At 34.4% G+C, this 13,202-nt stretch overlaps 2 protein-coding genes across 3 annotated transcripts; both read left to right on the top strand.

The window, feature by feature from the left end:
- Positions 1-3,513: 3,513 nt before the first annotated feature.
- Positions 3,514-7,164, top strand: LOC140865249 (uncharacterized). 2 transcript variants are annotated; one of them, XM_073269817.1, is made up of 4 exons: positions 3,514-3,922; positions 4,257-4,691; positions 5,590-5,618; positions 5,724-7,164. In XM_073269817.1, exons 2-4 carry the CDS (start codon positions 4,364-4,366, stop codon positions 6,633-6,635), a joined length of 1,269 nt encoding a protein of 422 aa, XP_073125918.1. In that variant the 5' UTR covers positions 3,514-3,922; positions 4,257-4,363; the 3' UTR covers positions 6,636-7,164. The 2 variants fall into 2 exon arrangements, with proteins under 2 accessions (XP_073125918.1, XP_073125917.1); XM_073269816.1 differs by having other exon boundaries at positions 3,520-3,677.
- A 2,034-nt stretch (positions 7,165-9,198) lies between these two features.
- LOC140864489 (bifunctional phosphatase IMPL2, chloroplastic) lies at positions 9,199-13,176 on the top strand. The gene is made up of 9 exons (XM_073268712.1): positions 9,199-9,661; positions 9,741-9,819; positions 10,454-10,548; positions 10,636-10,685; positions 10,801-10,925; positions 11,072-11,138; positions 11,635-11,724; positions 12,335-12,446; positions 12,661-13,176. Exons 1-9 carry the CDS (start codon positions 9,304-9,306, stop codon positions 12,729-12,731), a joined length of 1,047 nt encoding a protein of 348 aa, XP_073124813.1. The 5' UTR covers positions 9,199-9,303; the 3' UTR covers positions 12,732-13,176.
- Positions 13,177-13,202: the final 26 nt, after the last annotated feature.

Consider the following 13,202-nt stretch of genomic DNA (forward strand, 5'->3'; position numbering starts at 1 on the left):
ACTTGAGCCTAATGTTAATCGAAAAAGTCATGTTGATCTGTGCAATTAGAAGTTGAACTTGGTGGAGAGTGTCTTGAAACTTGAGGGCGGGATTAATGAATCTGTGAAGCTTACGGATTGCATGATTTTATCGAAAGTTGGGTGGGTAGATGAGATTGGAAAATCACACACACACGAGAACTCTTGAGAAAATTAGCCTACATGTGTATTTAATCTTGGAATTTAAAAATTCAAAAGCCGACTATATTGCTCATTATTATTTTTCTCGTGACTAGCAAAAGTCTAAGTTTGGGGGAATTTGATAAGTGCAATTTATGCACTTAATTTATATATGAATTGGCTTGACTTTTGTGATGTATCGAGTAGATATTATGTGTATTAGTTGTTGTTTTTGTGAGTTGCAAGGATTGACGCAAAAGTAGCAAGAAGAAGCGGAAGGATGCATTATGGAGTATCAATTTCAGAAATTTACTGGGCATTATTTAAGCATCAAAATCCAATCTTCACTGTTCATATATAAATTTCAGGATGTTTTGAAGCTGCTGTCAAAATTTCAGCTCAATCCGACAGTTAGATTGTGAGATATGATTTTTTGAAAATCATCGCGCGATGCAGAATTTCAAACCCGAGAGACATGCGCGGGCGCGGACGCGCCATCTGAGCAATTTTGAGCGTACAGGAGACAAAATTACATGCGCGGACGCCCCTCTCTTCAGGCATGGGCGCGCCATCGCGAAAGTCAGTTTTTTTGGTTTTTCGGGAAGGAAACCTTTGGACTTTCGTGAGCTTTTATTTATTGGATTTGAAGCATATATAAAAGGGATTCTTTTGCACATAATTGAGGGAGAAGCCGCCGCATAGAGAGAAACACATCAAGGATCGATCAAGAGAAGATTTTGGAGACTTTGGAAGATAAAATTCTGCACAAGTTGGAAGAACATCAAAGAACAAAGACGAAGATAGATCGTCCGGACACGAAAGATCAAATATTTGGATTTGTTTTCTTTATCTTGAATTTATATTATTGATTTGATGTCTAGTTTCATGAACATAATTTGTTTTTGCAATATTTTGATTATGAACTAAATTTTTAGAGTCTAGAGGGACGATGGAACCTGGTGTAGACTCTTCTACGAATTTTTTATATATTTGGATTGAATTCTAGTAGATTAATTGTTTTTCTAGAATTGATTGTCTTTTCAATTACTTGACAAAAATTGATTTGTTATATTTATTTGAAATCCGGCACTCGGGAGAGGGAATTTTGAATAGGACCAATAGAAATTACACTGTTAATTATTTATATAACTCGGGAGAGTATATAGCATTAATGGAGTCTTATGAAGAACATCGTTTTTCACATATCACTAAGACTAAATTTTTAATAGGGATATTGGAATTGAATCTTAATTAATACACATTATTTGTTGCTTGGAAGAGAGAAATAATATAATTAAGTGTTCTTGGCTATTAATTGAATGGAATTCATGAAGATAAATTAATTAGGAGTAGTTGTTGTCGAAACCAGGTGAAATCTGAACCTCTAGACCATTTATTCTCTCATTGATATTTCTCTGAAAATTGTGTGCGTTCTACTAAAAATCCATTGCTTATTTTTATTTTATTGCAAACTTTCTGATCATTGATTTTCTAAATAAAATTAGGACTATTTTAATTACAAGCACTGAATATTTTCACTTTACTTCTCGTGGGAACGATACTCTACTTATCACTTTATTAAAACTTGATACTGTGCACTTGCGGGCACAAAATATCGCAACAATGGGGTTGTAAAATATTATTTGATTTTAGCCCAGTTTTTCTGTCGGTGATTTTGTATTTATTGTTTAAGTTTCCGCTAGATTTAATTATTTTCATTATAAGATTTAATAGCATACTTAAGAATCTGTTGGTAGTTGATTCCGGTCTGGGTCCCTACAGTTTGTCTGTTGTTTTTTGTGATATGCAGGAGATCGACAAAATATGATGAGAGCATGAAAATATGGATTAAAGTGTGAGGAGTGGAGTTTAGTTGCAAAAATTTGGGATTTTGAAGGAGGTGGAATAGCGCTACAGTGCTAGAAATAAGAAGGAAGAAGCGCATCAACGCCTCAAAGAAGAGCTAAAACGCTTGGGAATTCGTTGTTCAAGCGCTGATACGCTAAATAGAAGAGCTGCGGCGCCTGAAGACACGAAGCATGTGCGCCTCAACGCCATTAAACAAGTGCTCCAGAGCCGATGTAAAGAAGTAGGTGGTGCCCCAGCGTCCGAAATGGGACGCTCCAGCGCTTCACCTGCGGCAAAAAGTGTTGCAAAATTTTGGATTTTTAAAACTCTCGGTTTTTTCGGGATTTATTCGACGGGCTTCAAGGACATATAAAAGAGGAAAGATTGGATTTAGAGAGGAGACTTTAGGCGGCATAACAGACGCACGCAAGAGAGATCACGAGAGAAGAGGGTTGCACGTTGAAAGAAAAATTCGTGCGAGGATCAAAGACGAAGACGAAAACGGCGGAATCTGGGGACAGAGACGCTACTTTGGATTCGTTCTTCCTTATATATTTTTCTTAAATTCTGAATATTGATGTCTAAACTCATAAACATGATTTGTTTTTGTTTAGTTTGCATCGTGAACTAAGTTTTTGATTCTATAGGTTGATGTAGCTTAGTTAAGACAACTTATACAACTCTTTGTTTTATTTGATTGAATTCTTCAAGTTTGATTGTGTTTTCTAGATTTGATTGTCTTTCAAGTACTTGATCACTAATTGAATTGTTATATTTATTTGAAATCTGGCACTCGGGAGAGGAATTTTGAATATGACCATTGGAAAATATATTGTTGAATGTTTATATAGTTCGAGAGGCGTATAACATTAGCAAAGCTTGAATAAGAACATCGTTTTTCACATATCAATAAGTTTATATTTTTAATTGGGATATTGGAATCAAAACTTAATTGATACATTATATTTGTTGTTTGGAAAAGGGGAATAAAATAAATAAGTGTTTTTGTCTATTAAACGAGTAGAATTCATGAACATAAATTAATTAGAAGTAGTTGTTGTCGAAACTAAGTGAAATCATAATCTCTAGATATTTTCTCTCATTGATATTTTCTCAAGTGTGTTAATTGCTCATTTGTTTTATTGGTTAATTTATTTAAGTTTAAAAAGATCTCATATTTAATTTTCTAAATAAAGTTTAGCCTATTTTAATTACAAGCATTAATATAAATGTCAACATATACTTTTCGTGAGAACAATATTCCACTCATTCTATATTAAAATTTGACATCGTGCACTTGCGAGCAAGAAAATACGCAACACTGCCTTTGTTTGTTTGTTTTTTTAATTTGGATATTCCATCTATAATTGCTATGATTTCAATTAGATGGATTGCTTCGTGTTTTATTTCGTGAAAATTTGTGATTATCAGGCGATAGTGCAATTTTATTTTTTGGATCAAAGATGTTTAGACTGATGCCAAGTGTGTGGACAGTGACTTTTAGCTGTTTAAATTGGCACTTATTTTGGATCTATATTGACCTCTATGTTGTCAGACTCTGCATATTTTTAGGTTTTTCTTTGACCTGTTTTCTCCTTCAAATATAGAGGCACTTGTCAATCTAATGTCCAATTTTGTTTGCCATGAATGTCTAAAGTTTATTGGTTAAGGTATTTATTTAAACGCGAATATTCTTGTTCTTTTTGTGTGAATATTGTGAAGAACTTTAGATGCAAAAGAGTTGAGTGAGCTGTTCTATTTGATTGTTTAGAGATTTTAAATGGGCTTGCATTGATAGATAATCTGGAACTCTGGAAATACCTTAATACGAGTATGTGAGGGACGTTTGCGAATTCGATTTATGTGACAGGAAATAACGTGATGCTTCTGATTTAGATGATGTCGAATTCTGTTTGTGAATACTTGATTTCTTGTGATAATAAATTGTTTCGTTTGGGATTATTTACAGATGGTTATAAAATAATTTACTTCATACTGAAATCTAAATATAGATTGTGCAGTAGTCAAACGATGAATATGATTGTCGATACTAGATGTCATTCAATTTTTGATGGTTTATAAATTGAAGCATTTAATATCCTAGGCTTGTAGATTGATAATTGTTATTCAATGATTTAAAAAACAAAAAATTTGATGAATTTTAAATTTTGTTGTTAACATATATGAATTGAGGGATTCTTGTTAAATCACCAGATGTATGATGGTTTACTGTAACTCTACAATTGCAGGTAACTTAAAATTTATTTGTGTACTATGTGTTCTTTTTGTGAGATCATTGGTATGAAAGATCGGTTAACAATGAGTTATTGAGTCTTTGACGTGTGACTGAGGAAGAATGGGGGCAGTTTGTTGTGTTGCAGCTAAGAGTAGAACTATAACAAATGGACCTTCTAGTGAAACTAAACAGAGGCATGCTCGCTATTCACCATCTTGGAGTTTTCGACGTGATAATCGTGGATGGGTGGCTGGGGAAGAGATGCCCGAAAATTGTTTACGTGGGAGTGGTGATGGAAACAGTCGAGTGGATGTCAAATCTGGTACATCTATAGAAACTGCATTGGCCTCTGACGAGAGCAGTCCGTTGGCTAGTTCTCGATCACCTTCTTGGCAAAATCCCGCAGCTTCCGCAGGAAATACTGGGGTTCTAAGGCCTCCATCTTTTGGTAAGCAATACTATGGGTTTCTTATGTTTCGATTTTCTGCATTATATTCGGCCATGTAGTTTTGTTGTAAATTACCTCATACTGCAAGATTAAAATACTAATCTCTCAGGCGTGCAAATAATAACAATTTAGGAACGGACAATAAAATTTCCTGATTTCGTTGGTGTTGGATTGTGTGTTTCTATAGCCACGCTGGAAATTAAAGTTTCTACTATCTAACACAGACTGATCATTAAGGGCCTTTAGGATGTGTGTGAGGGAGAGATATATATATATTTTGGGATGACATGGACTTTTTTTCATAGGATTTGAGGGTTAATGAGATCCTAGCACATTGGTAATACCCAAATCATGTATCCAATGGCTTGTATCGTAATTAATTATATATTGTTGACGTGGCAAATCATGGGACATTAGATCTATCATTGGGGTAATACTCATGTGCTAGGTTGAACTCAACCGGATTTGAGATTACAATGTTTGACATGTTCTGACTTGCTGTTTATTATTCAATTGACAAATCAAACCCTTTCTGAACGTATTTTTATTGTCAAGGAATTTAAGTTTCTTAGATGACACTCTTTTATAGAAATACAAGTACATGATGAAGATATTTTTCTTTACAGTGCCTTCTTTTACTCGCTTTAGTTAAAAATCCTCCATCATAATTCTCTGTTTCTCTCAAATTTTGTGAGTTTTGACGATTATGTTATAAATTTTAGTTCGATTATTATCTGTTTTTTCTATTAAACATTACCTCTCCATTTTGGTAGCATGAGAGTATAAAAATATCGGGTGTTCAGTTTCATGTTGATCTTCTCCAATTCATAATTTTGTATAAGATGGGATTTCCATTTGCTTTATTTTGTATTTTGATAATTTTTCATGGTCTTTGCAGATCAAGCTATCTCACGCGGTCTAGTGGAGGTATGTGGGGAGTATTGATGAAGTTGGTTATTTTTATTTCTAATAATTAATCCTCGGGCATTAAATTCTTTTTTTGAAGCTTGACTTTTCCAGTGACCTGTTCAGGTGAAGGAGCCAACAGAATCCCCATCTATTTCATGTCCATCACCTATAAAATTATCTCCAAATTCGACTCCTTCCAGATGGCATCAATGTTCTCCTGGATGTATGCTATTACTACAAGTATCTGATAGCCCGATCCCAGAATACAAATCATCAACATTCTCAATTTCAGAAGAGGCATCTTCTTTTATTCCCCCTACTTGGGGTAATGATTCAAATCGGGGTTCTTATGGCGGGTCATCTGAGAGTTGGTCAATCCCTGGTTTTTCTGAGCTCATGACTAATCGTAAAGAAAAGTGGTCTTTTGATAGTGAAACGTCAGGAATCAGTCGAGACAAAAATACCCGTTCTGTTGGGCATTCAGGTTCACCTTCTTTGGACCTCCAAACTTGTGTTGTTTGTTTGAAACTTTTAACCGAGAGATCTTCATTTCATGAGTGGAGTAGCCATCTATCCTCCAACGAACTAGCTGTTGTTTCCGTATTAACTTGTGGACATGTTTATCATTCTGAATGCCTGGAGAATATGACTCCTGAAATCAAAAAATATGACCCAGATTGCCCTGTATGTATTTTCGGGGAGAAATGCATCATGAAGATGTCTAAAAAGGCATTGAAAGCTGAACTAGATACCAAGTCTAGAAAGCGTTTTAAAAAACGTTTTATTGATAGTGAACTCGGCCGTAATTTTGTATTTGATCGCCACAAAAATAGAGAAGTTGAAGGAAGGGGTCCCAAGATGAGCTCAAGTTTGAGCATGAAGATATCACAAGGAAAGACTTTTCTGAGGCGACCTTTCTCATTCAACTTCGAGGTCGGTCGCTTCATGTCCGAAAATCAATCCACTCGAAAAAAGGGCTTTTTATGGGGGAGATCGATGTCTGAAAATCAATCTACTATCTCTCCAAGGAACTAAACATTAAGATTCTAGTATACGTGTATCACTTACTACTAGAGGCGGACAAAGTTGGGCAATCGCCCCTCTACCCCAAAAATTTTACAATCTTATTTGTAGTTGTTTAAATTGGTAGTTTGCCCCTGAAAATCCGCTGCATCGACCTTCGTCCTCCCCTCTGGCCTTCAACAACAGGAATCTTTGGTCTGCCTCTGATCACTGCTACTTTTGATATCTTGTTTGTCATGAAGATTTATATCCGAGTCTGAGTTGCTGTACATGTTTTGTAGCCTCGAACCATCGGTTTGATTTCCCTCCATTGTATCAGTATTGGGTCATGAACATGGAGAAGAAACCAGGTAGGCGTTTTCACTTCATATGAGAATACTGTCATAGGATAGCTACTGCAGAAATATATTGTAAAGAATGGGGATACTTCGTGAAGTTTCAATTCATTATATGATAAGATAGGAAGAGGCCGAATATTAGTTTTAGAGTGAATAATTTGTTCTATTGTAATACGAACTTCTTGTTATGCTGGAAATGCATGGTTACCATATAGATTGAGTTGCATTTTGTTGTCTATAGGTTTATTCAAACCCTGGGCTAATAAAGTTCCCAAAAATATGTTTTCACATTGAATATGTGATTAAAACATTATCTACGGTGGTTAATTCCTAGCACCAACTTTGTATGAACGATGTCTTTTCGTGTGTTGCAGTGACACAAAACTCTTTCATAGTCTGGATTCGAAACCAAGTGATATAGAAAAAACCATCCACTCATACATGTATAATTGCGTGTTAGGGCGAGAGTGTGTAAAAGAGATGCACTAAACTGAAAGAAAGCTACACAATGTAATGGCGCACTTGCACGAAGTATCATTAGATGATGAGCATCGAAAAGCATAAACAGACGATGAAAGCAAGCCAAAATGGAAGAAAACAACTTGTGATTTGTCACAAAGTATCTGATTGCGTCATGCCTTCTTTTTTTCTTTGGAATCTTTTGCTTTCTTTTTTAACCAACCATGATTCGAGCATTTTTTTTTAGTTAAATGAATGGATTTTGAAGATTGGATTCCCTTTAAATAACTTGTATAATTAAGGTTTAGTGTACCCAAATTTTATTTATTTATTTTTTAAAAAAAAAAAAAAGAACCCCGAGATTGAAGTTGAAATTTTAATGAATTTAGATAACGGATTAAAAATCAGAATTTGCCAAATTAAAATGGATTTGAAAGATGGATTCTATATATTTCTATGAAACAGAGATTTTAAAATGATAACAAAACACGCTTAAAAAAATGATGACATAACAGTGGAGTTGATTGTTGGCTCGTGGGATTCGATTTGATGACAGAGTTATTTTTAAACTCCAATTATTTTAAAATTTGAAATGAAATGATTTTTTTTTGTTTTATTAGAGTACATATACAATCTGAATTTACAAATATATAAGGTAACCATCAATATTACCGACGAACATAAACATGAAATCAAAACTTGTTTATTTCGAACATAAAAATTAAAAAAAATTCTAAAACTACCTAAATAAATCAAGAAAATAACTTGTAATCCCAATTGGGTTGAGTATCTAGCCTTAGCAATTAAGCTAAAGCCTCATGGGCTATACATAAAGATGTTGATGTCATCACTCGCATCAAATTCTGAATTTGATTTATCAAAACACAATCTTGTCTTTGAAATATATTTTGTTATATTATGTACGTGACGGACAAGTAATTTAAAATATTTGTATTTTATGATTTAAAAAAATTTAAAATATGTGTTTATGTAAGATTTTTATAAAATATTTTTAAAATGTATTTTTGAAAAAAAAATTTCCAAGTGAAAAAATTCCAAATATAATTTCTAAAGAACAAATGTGATGTGTTTTTTTTTTTTGTTGGAATTTTTAAAGTTGAAAACACGATGGAAAAAACATACAATTTTTTCAACTATAAAAGCTTTTCTATAAAATAATTGTCCAAATGCATTTTTATTCTTATAAAATTTTGTAGAAATAATTTATAGAACACATTTATAAAAAAAAAATAAAAATAAATAAACCTACTCGTCTAAACGCACACTTATGTGATATGTCTCGTGAACCACTTCAATATATATATATATATATATATATATATATATATATATATTTGGCAGTCATTGTTTCATATTCCATTTCATTTATTCATGTAGATTTTTTTTTAAAACAATTCTCATAAAAAATGATAAAAATTTATTAGGTCCGCTCGATTAAATAATTAACACATTTAGGGCCCATTTGGATTTGATAGATATTTTTTTAAAAAAAGTATTTTTTTAAGTTACAATTTTTAACTTTTAAAAAAAATTTAATTTTGATTTTAAAAAGTTATTTTTTAAGCATTTAAATGATTATCCAAACACCTTGTTAACCAAAAAAAACATTTTCTTTTTATTTTTAAAAAATGTTTTTTTAATCTAGCTTTTGCTTTTTTAATCTAGCTTTTGACGCTAAACGAAACATTAATTGAATCAAAAGCTAAACGAAACCTTAATTGAATTTATTACATTACACGTATTCCAACAAACAAGAGTACACTTACCTTCTTCCCCAACTCTCCCCACCCCCAAACAGAATCTTACGTCACACACACACTCAGCGTGTTTGTGCGTCTGCGCCACTATACATAAACCACTCAATGCACGCTCAGCTTCTTCAAATGCTCTCGCACTCTAATTTCCTCTCTCCCGCAAACTCCGATACCTTTCCCCTTGGCTCATTTCCGCGATTTCTGGTGTCTAGCCTTGTTTCTCCCCCGAATTTTGGCTCGATTGGCTTCAATTCAAATCGAATGTCGTCCTTTCATGAAGTTTCCGTCGATTCCTCTGTTCGTAGGATCCATATCTATGGCGTTCAGAGTGCTGCTGCTGTTGAATTCGACATTTTTGACCTGGATCGCTTCGCTGACGTCGGCAATCAGCTTGCAGACGCGGCAGGGGATGTTATCCGCAAGTATTTTCGGAAGAGCTTCGACATTGTCGACAAAGAGGATTTGAGTGAGTTTTTTTTTTTTTTTCGATCCATCGAAGTTCATGTGAGTCTGTGTTATCTAAGTGATTGATGGCCTGTAATTAGGTCCAGTGACGATTGCTGATCAAGCTGCAGAGGAATCTATGGTTCAAATTATTCAAGAGAATTTTCCTTCTCATGCAATGTGAGTTTCTGGGTTGGCTGTTTGGCATGGATGAGATGACATTTGTTAGATTGTGGGTAATCATCATTCTGTGTAAACATTGGGTTTCGACCTCCAAGTTAGTTAAACTGTCAACAATAACTTCGTATTAACTTGGCGCTTTTTTTTTCCTCTATTCATTGCATTTCCTTTGATTTCCTCGCATCATGCGTCTAATTGGACCTCTGACTTCAATCATGATCCGAGAATGTTAAATTTTAATAGCCTGAATATTGGATTGCACAATAGCTTGCTGAAATCTGAATAGCTGAATCTTTAGGAAATCCTGGAGTCGTACCAATTTGTTCCATGTTCTTAAGTATTCCCTTCCTTTTTTAATCACATTACAAGATTCCAAAATTCCTTACATTTAAGTTCAACTAAATCTAAGATTCTTAATCCCCGTGTATATATAGTGCTGCTATATTGGACCTTGAAATTTTAGCGAGCTTGTGAAATATCAAGGGAATGGAATTATGCACAAAAAATATATGTTCAAATTTCACTTCCTTTTTTTCACAATACTGGTCGATCCGCGCTTAGCCTTTTCCGTATTCATTAACTTTAAATTGGCTACTTCTTAGACAAAGAAAGGATAAATGGTTCTGATTTTCAGATATGGAGAGGAGAAGGGATGGAGGTGCAAAGAAGAGGTTGCGGACTATGTTTGGGTTTTGGATCCGATAGATGGAACAAAAAGTTTTATAACTGGTATCAATTTCAATGATCCTATTCAATCTTGGATTGAAGAAGTTTGGCTCATCGGCTGATTAATTTTTCTCATAAATTATTTTATAGGTAAACCCTTATTTGGAACTTTAATTGCTCTACTCCATAAAGGTAGACCGGTAAGGATCCCCAGATAGTTGTTTCATTCAGGAAGGCTTTTCGTGGTCGTTCCAATTAGAAGTTTCTCCGGTGGTTGTTGCTTTGTGTTTTGAAATATTTATTTTTCCTGATCAGATCCTCGGCATTATTGACCAACCTGTTCTGAGAGAGAGATGGATTGGCTTAAGTGGAAGGAAATCTACTTTGAATGGGCAAGAAATCTCCACTCGCAACTGTTCACAGCTCTCTAAGGCCTACTTGTATGTCCATCTTTTTTCTAACTGTTCTTTATTTTCTAAAGTATTTATATTTCATGAGAGCTTAAGTTAAAACATATAATACATTGGTATTTGTGATTCTCAGCAACCTGTTTATTCTTCCCGTAACATTTCTTACTCCTTATCAGGTACACTACTAGCCCACATCTATTTAGTGGAGATGCTGAAGTGGCCTTTACTCGAGTAAGGAGTAAGGTCTGTCCATTTAGCTGGCTATAGTTTGGACATATTTAGCCCTTTTGACTTGGAATATGGCAAAAAAGCATACCATGCATTGTTCTATTATTCAGAGTTGTCATGGATAGTTTGTTGATTCGTCCAAAAGCGCACATCCACACATCCAGTGGTCTATTTTTCCATTTCCATTAGTTTTAGTTTCTCGCTTTCCTCTCAGATTTCTGGGATTTTCAAAATTTCTTGATAATGAAGTTGCATTCTTTGAAGACCCTTTATCAGATTTTATTTGTCAATTCACTGAAGAAGTGAAAAACTTTAAGTTGATCTGAATTTTACTCCATCGATCCTTTTGATACTCACAGCTCTATCATATTCCTATGATAGCATGTTGATTTTAGTTGATATTATCTGTTTTCCGGAGATCAGATTGCATGTTTGAATACTTTTGTTACTTTACATGGATGAAGTTGTACTTTTCATTCTGTTATTAAGTTTGCGTGTTTGTGATTTACAGGTGAAAGTGCCTCTATACGGCTGTGATTGTTATGCCTATGCCTTGTTAGCCTCAGGTTACGTAGATTTAGTGATAGAGTCAGGCCTCAAGGTATGCTTTATAATATAATCTACACGCTACCATATTTTCGTAGATATATTCAATTACGCCTTCAATTCAGTCCTTTTGGAATTCACCAACATGATTTAAATTGTGGAAAAATGGGATCGATAAATCCCCTGTTTGAAATTCAATTTTGGAGTTTTAGATAGCAAGATTTCGAAATCTCCCAAAACTTGGATTCACGTACTCTGTTTCATGTTTCAAACTTTTGTTTTAGGCAATTTTCATCATATTGTAGACATTTAACAAACACATTAGCTCTCTAAAAATCGGAAAAAGATTATCTTTCGAGTTAATAATACACGGTTAACAGGATCAAATGTGTTTGTTACTAGATTAATCATGACATCAACGTTAGTATAAGAGTGAATTGCACGGATAAAGAGGCAACCTCTTATAGCTAGATATGAAAAATAATGCAATTTTGCCTGAGTTATGAATGTGGTTCTTCATCCCTTCTCTCCAGCCATCAATTGGAAATGCTAAATTTTATGGTTTCTTAGCATTGCCTTGTGCATAGACTTGCGATGAAAGCTTGCCAGTAGAATTTATAATTTGTAACATGGACATACTTCTTGAAATTGAGCTTTTCTTCCAGCCATACGATTTTCTTCCCCTGATACCTGTGATTGAGGGTGCTGGTGGAGTTATAACTGATTGGAAAGGCAGTCAACTTCACTGGGAAGCTTCTTCAAACGCACCCGCCACGAGTATGTAGTTATGTGGATTCCACTGATTTCGTTTCATAACCTTATTTTACAACTATTTGGTCATAACGGAGCTGAGGTGCATCTCTACAATATAAATCTAGAGACATTTATAAATTATCATGAAATAGTGCTCAGTTGTGCACTATAAGATCTGGAGGCGTAACTATCACATTTTCACATGTACGGTGTACCTACCATCCATTTTTTTTGGCAGGTTTTAATGTAGTGGCAGCCGGGGACAAAAATGTTCATCAAGAATCTCTGGACGTGCTACAGTGGCACTAACGGGGGCATTGCCTCTGCTAAGATATTACTTAATTTCCGGTTAATTCTTGTTTTGGACGAGAAACTCAGCAACCTTGGTCGCTGAAATGTGGAAAATATTACCGTGGTTGAACACCTAGGACCAACCGGTGGTCCAGTGGTTAAACATTAAAGCATGCAATTTCCTTGAACTTAATGACTCCGAATAAATTAAAATAGAGAAAACACCATGGATGATGCCAAGCTTGAAGATCAACTTGCAGTCGTTAATCATTATGAATCTGGTGCACAACTGATTGATGAAAAGATATTGGTTTTGGTTTATACTACTTGAGAGACGATTTTGCATACCATACGTCAAGATTTATGTGATATTCATATATCTAACAATGTGTTCTATGAAGAATCTCTCTCATAACATTTAAATGATTAAATTATGCTAATCTTCTCAACTTTTTGGTGATTTGTGATGGTTTTCTCTCGCTTTTGTAA

Source organism: Henckelia pumila, chromosome 4 (genome assembly GCF_033568475.1).
Source record: "Henckelia pumila isolate YLH828 chromosome 4, ASM3356847v2, whole genome shotgun sequence".
Classification (NCBI taxonomy): Eukaryota; Viridiplantae; Streptophyta; class Magnoliopsida; order Lamiales; family Gesneriaceae; genus Henckelia; species Henckelia pumila.

Bases quoted from the DNA above. Each gene is read 5' to 3' on its own strand.
- LOC140865249 (XM_073269817.1), top strand. From the start codon at position 4,364: ATGGGGGCAGTTTGTTGTGTTGCAGCTAAGAGTAGAACTATAACAAAT. The intron at 4,692-5,589 runs GTAAGCAATACT...TGGTCTTTGCAG, and splicing joins TCTAAGGCCTCCATCTTTTG to ATCAAGCTATCTCACGCGGT. The intron at 5,619-5,723 runs GTATGTGGGGAG...TGACCTGTTCAG, and splicing joins TCTCACGCGGTCTAGTGGAG to GTGAAGGAGCCAACAGAATC.
- LOC140864489 (XM_073268712.1), top strand. From the start codon at position 9,304: ATGCACGCTCAGCTTCTTCAAATGCTCTCGCACTCTAATTTCCTCTCT. The intron at 10,549-10,635 runs GTATCAATTTCA...ATTATTTTATAG, and splicing joins AACAAAAAGTTTTATAACTG to GTAAACCCTTATTTGGAACT. The intron at 11,139-11,634 runs GTCTGTCCATTT...TGTGATTTACAG, and splicing joins TTACTCGAGTAAGGAGTAAG to GTGAAAGTGCCTCTATACGG.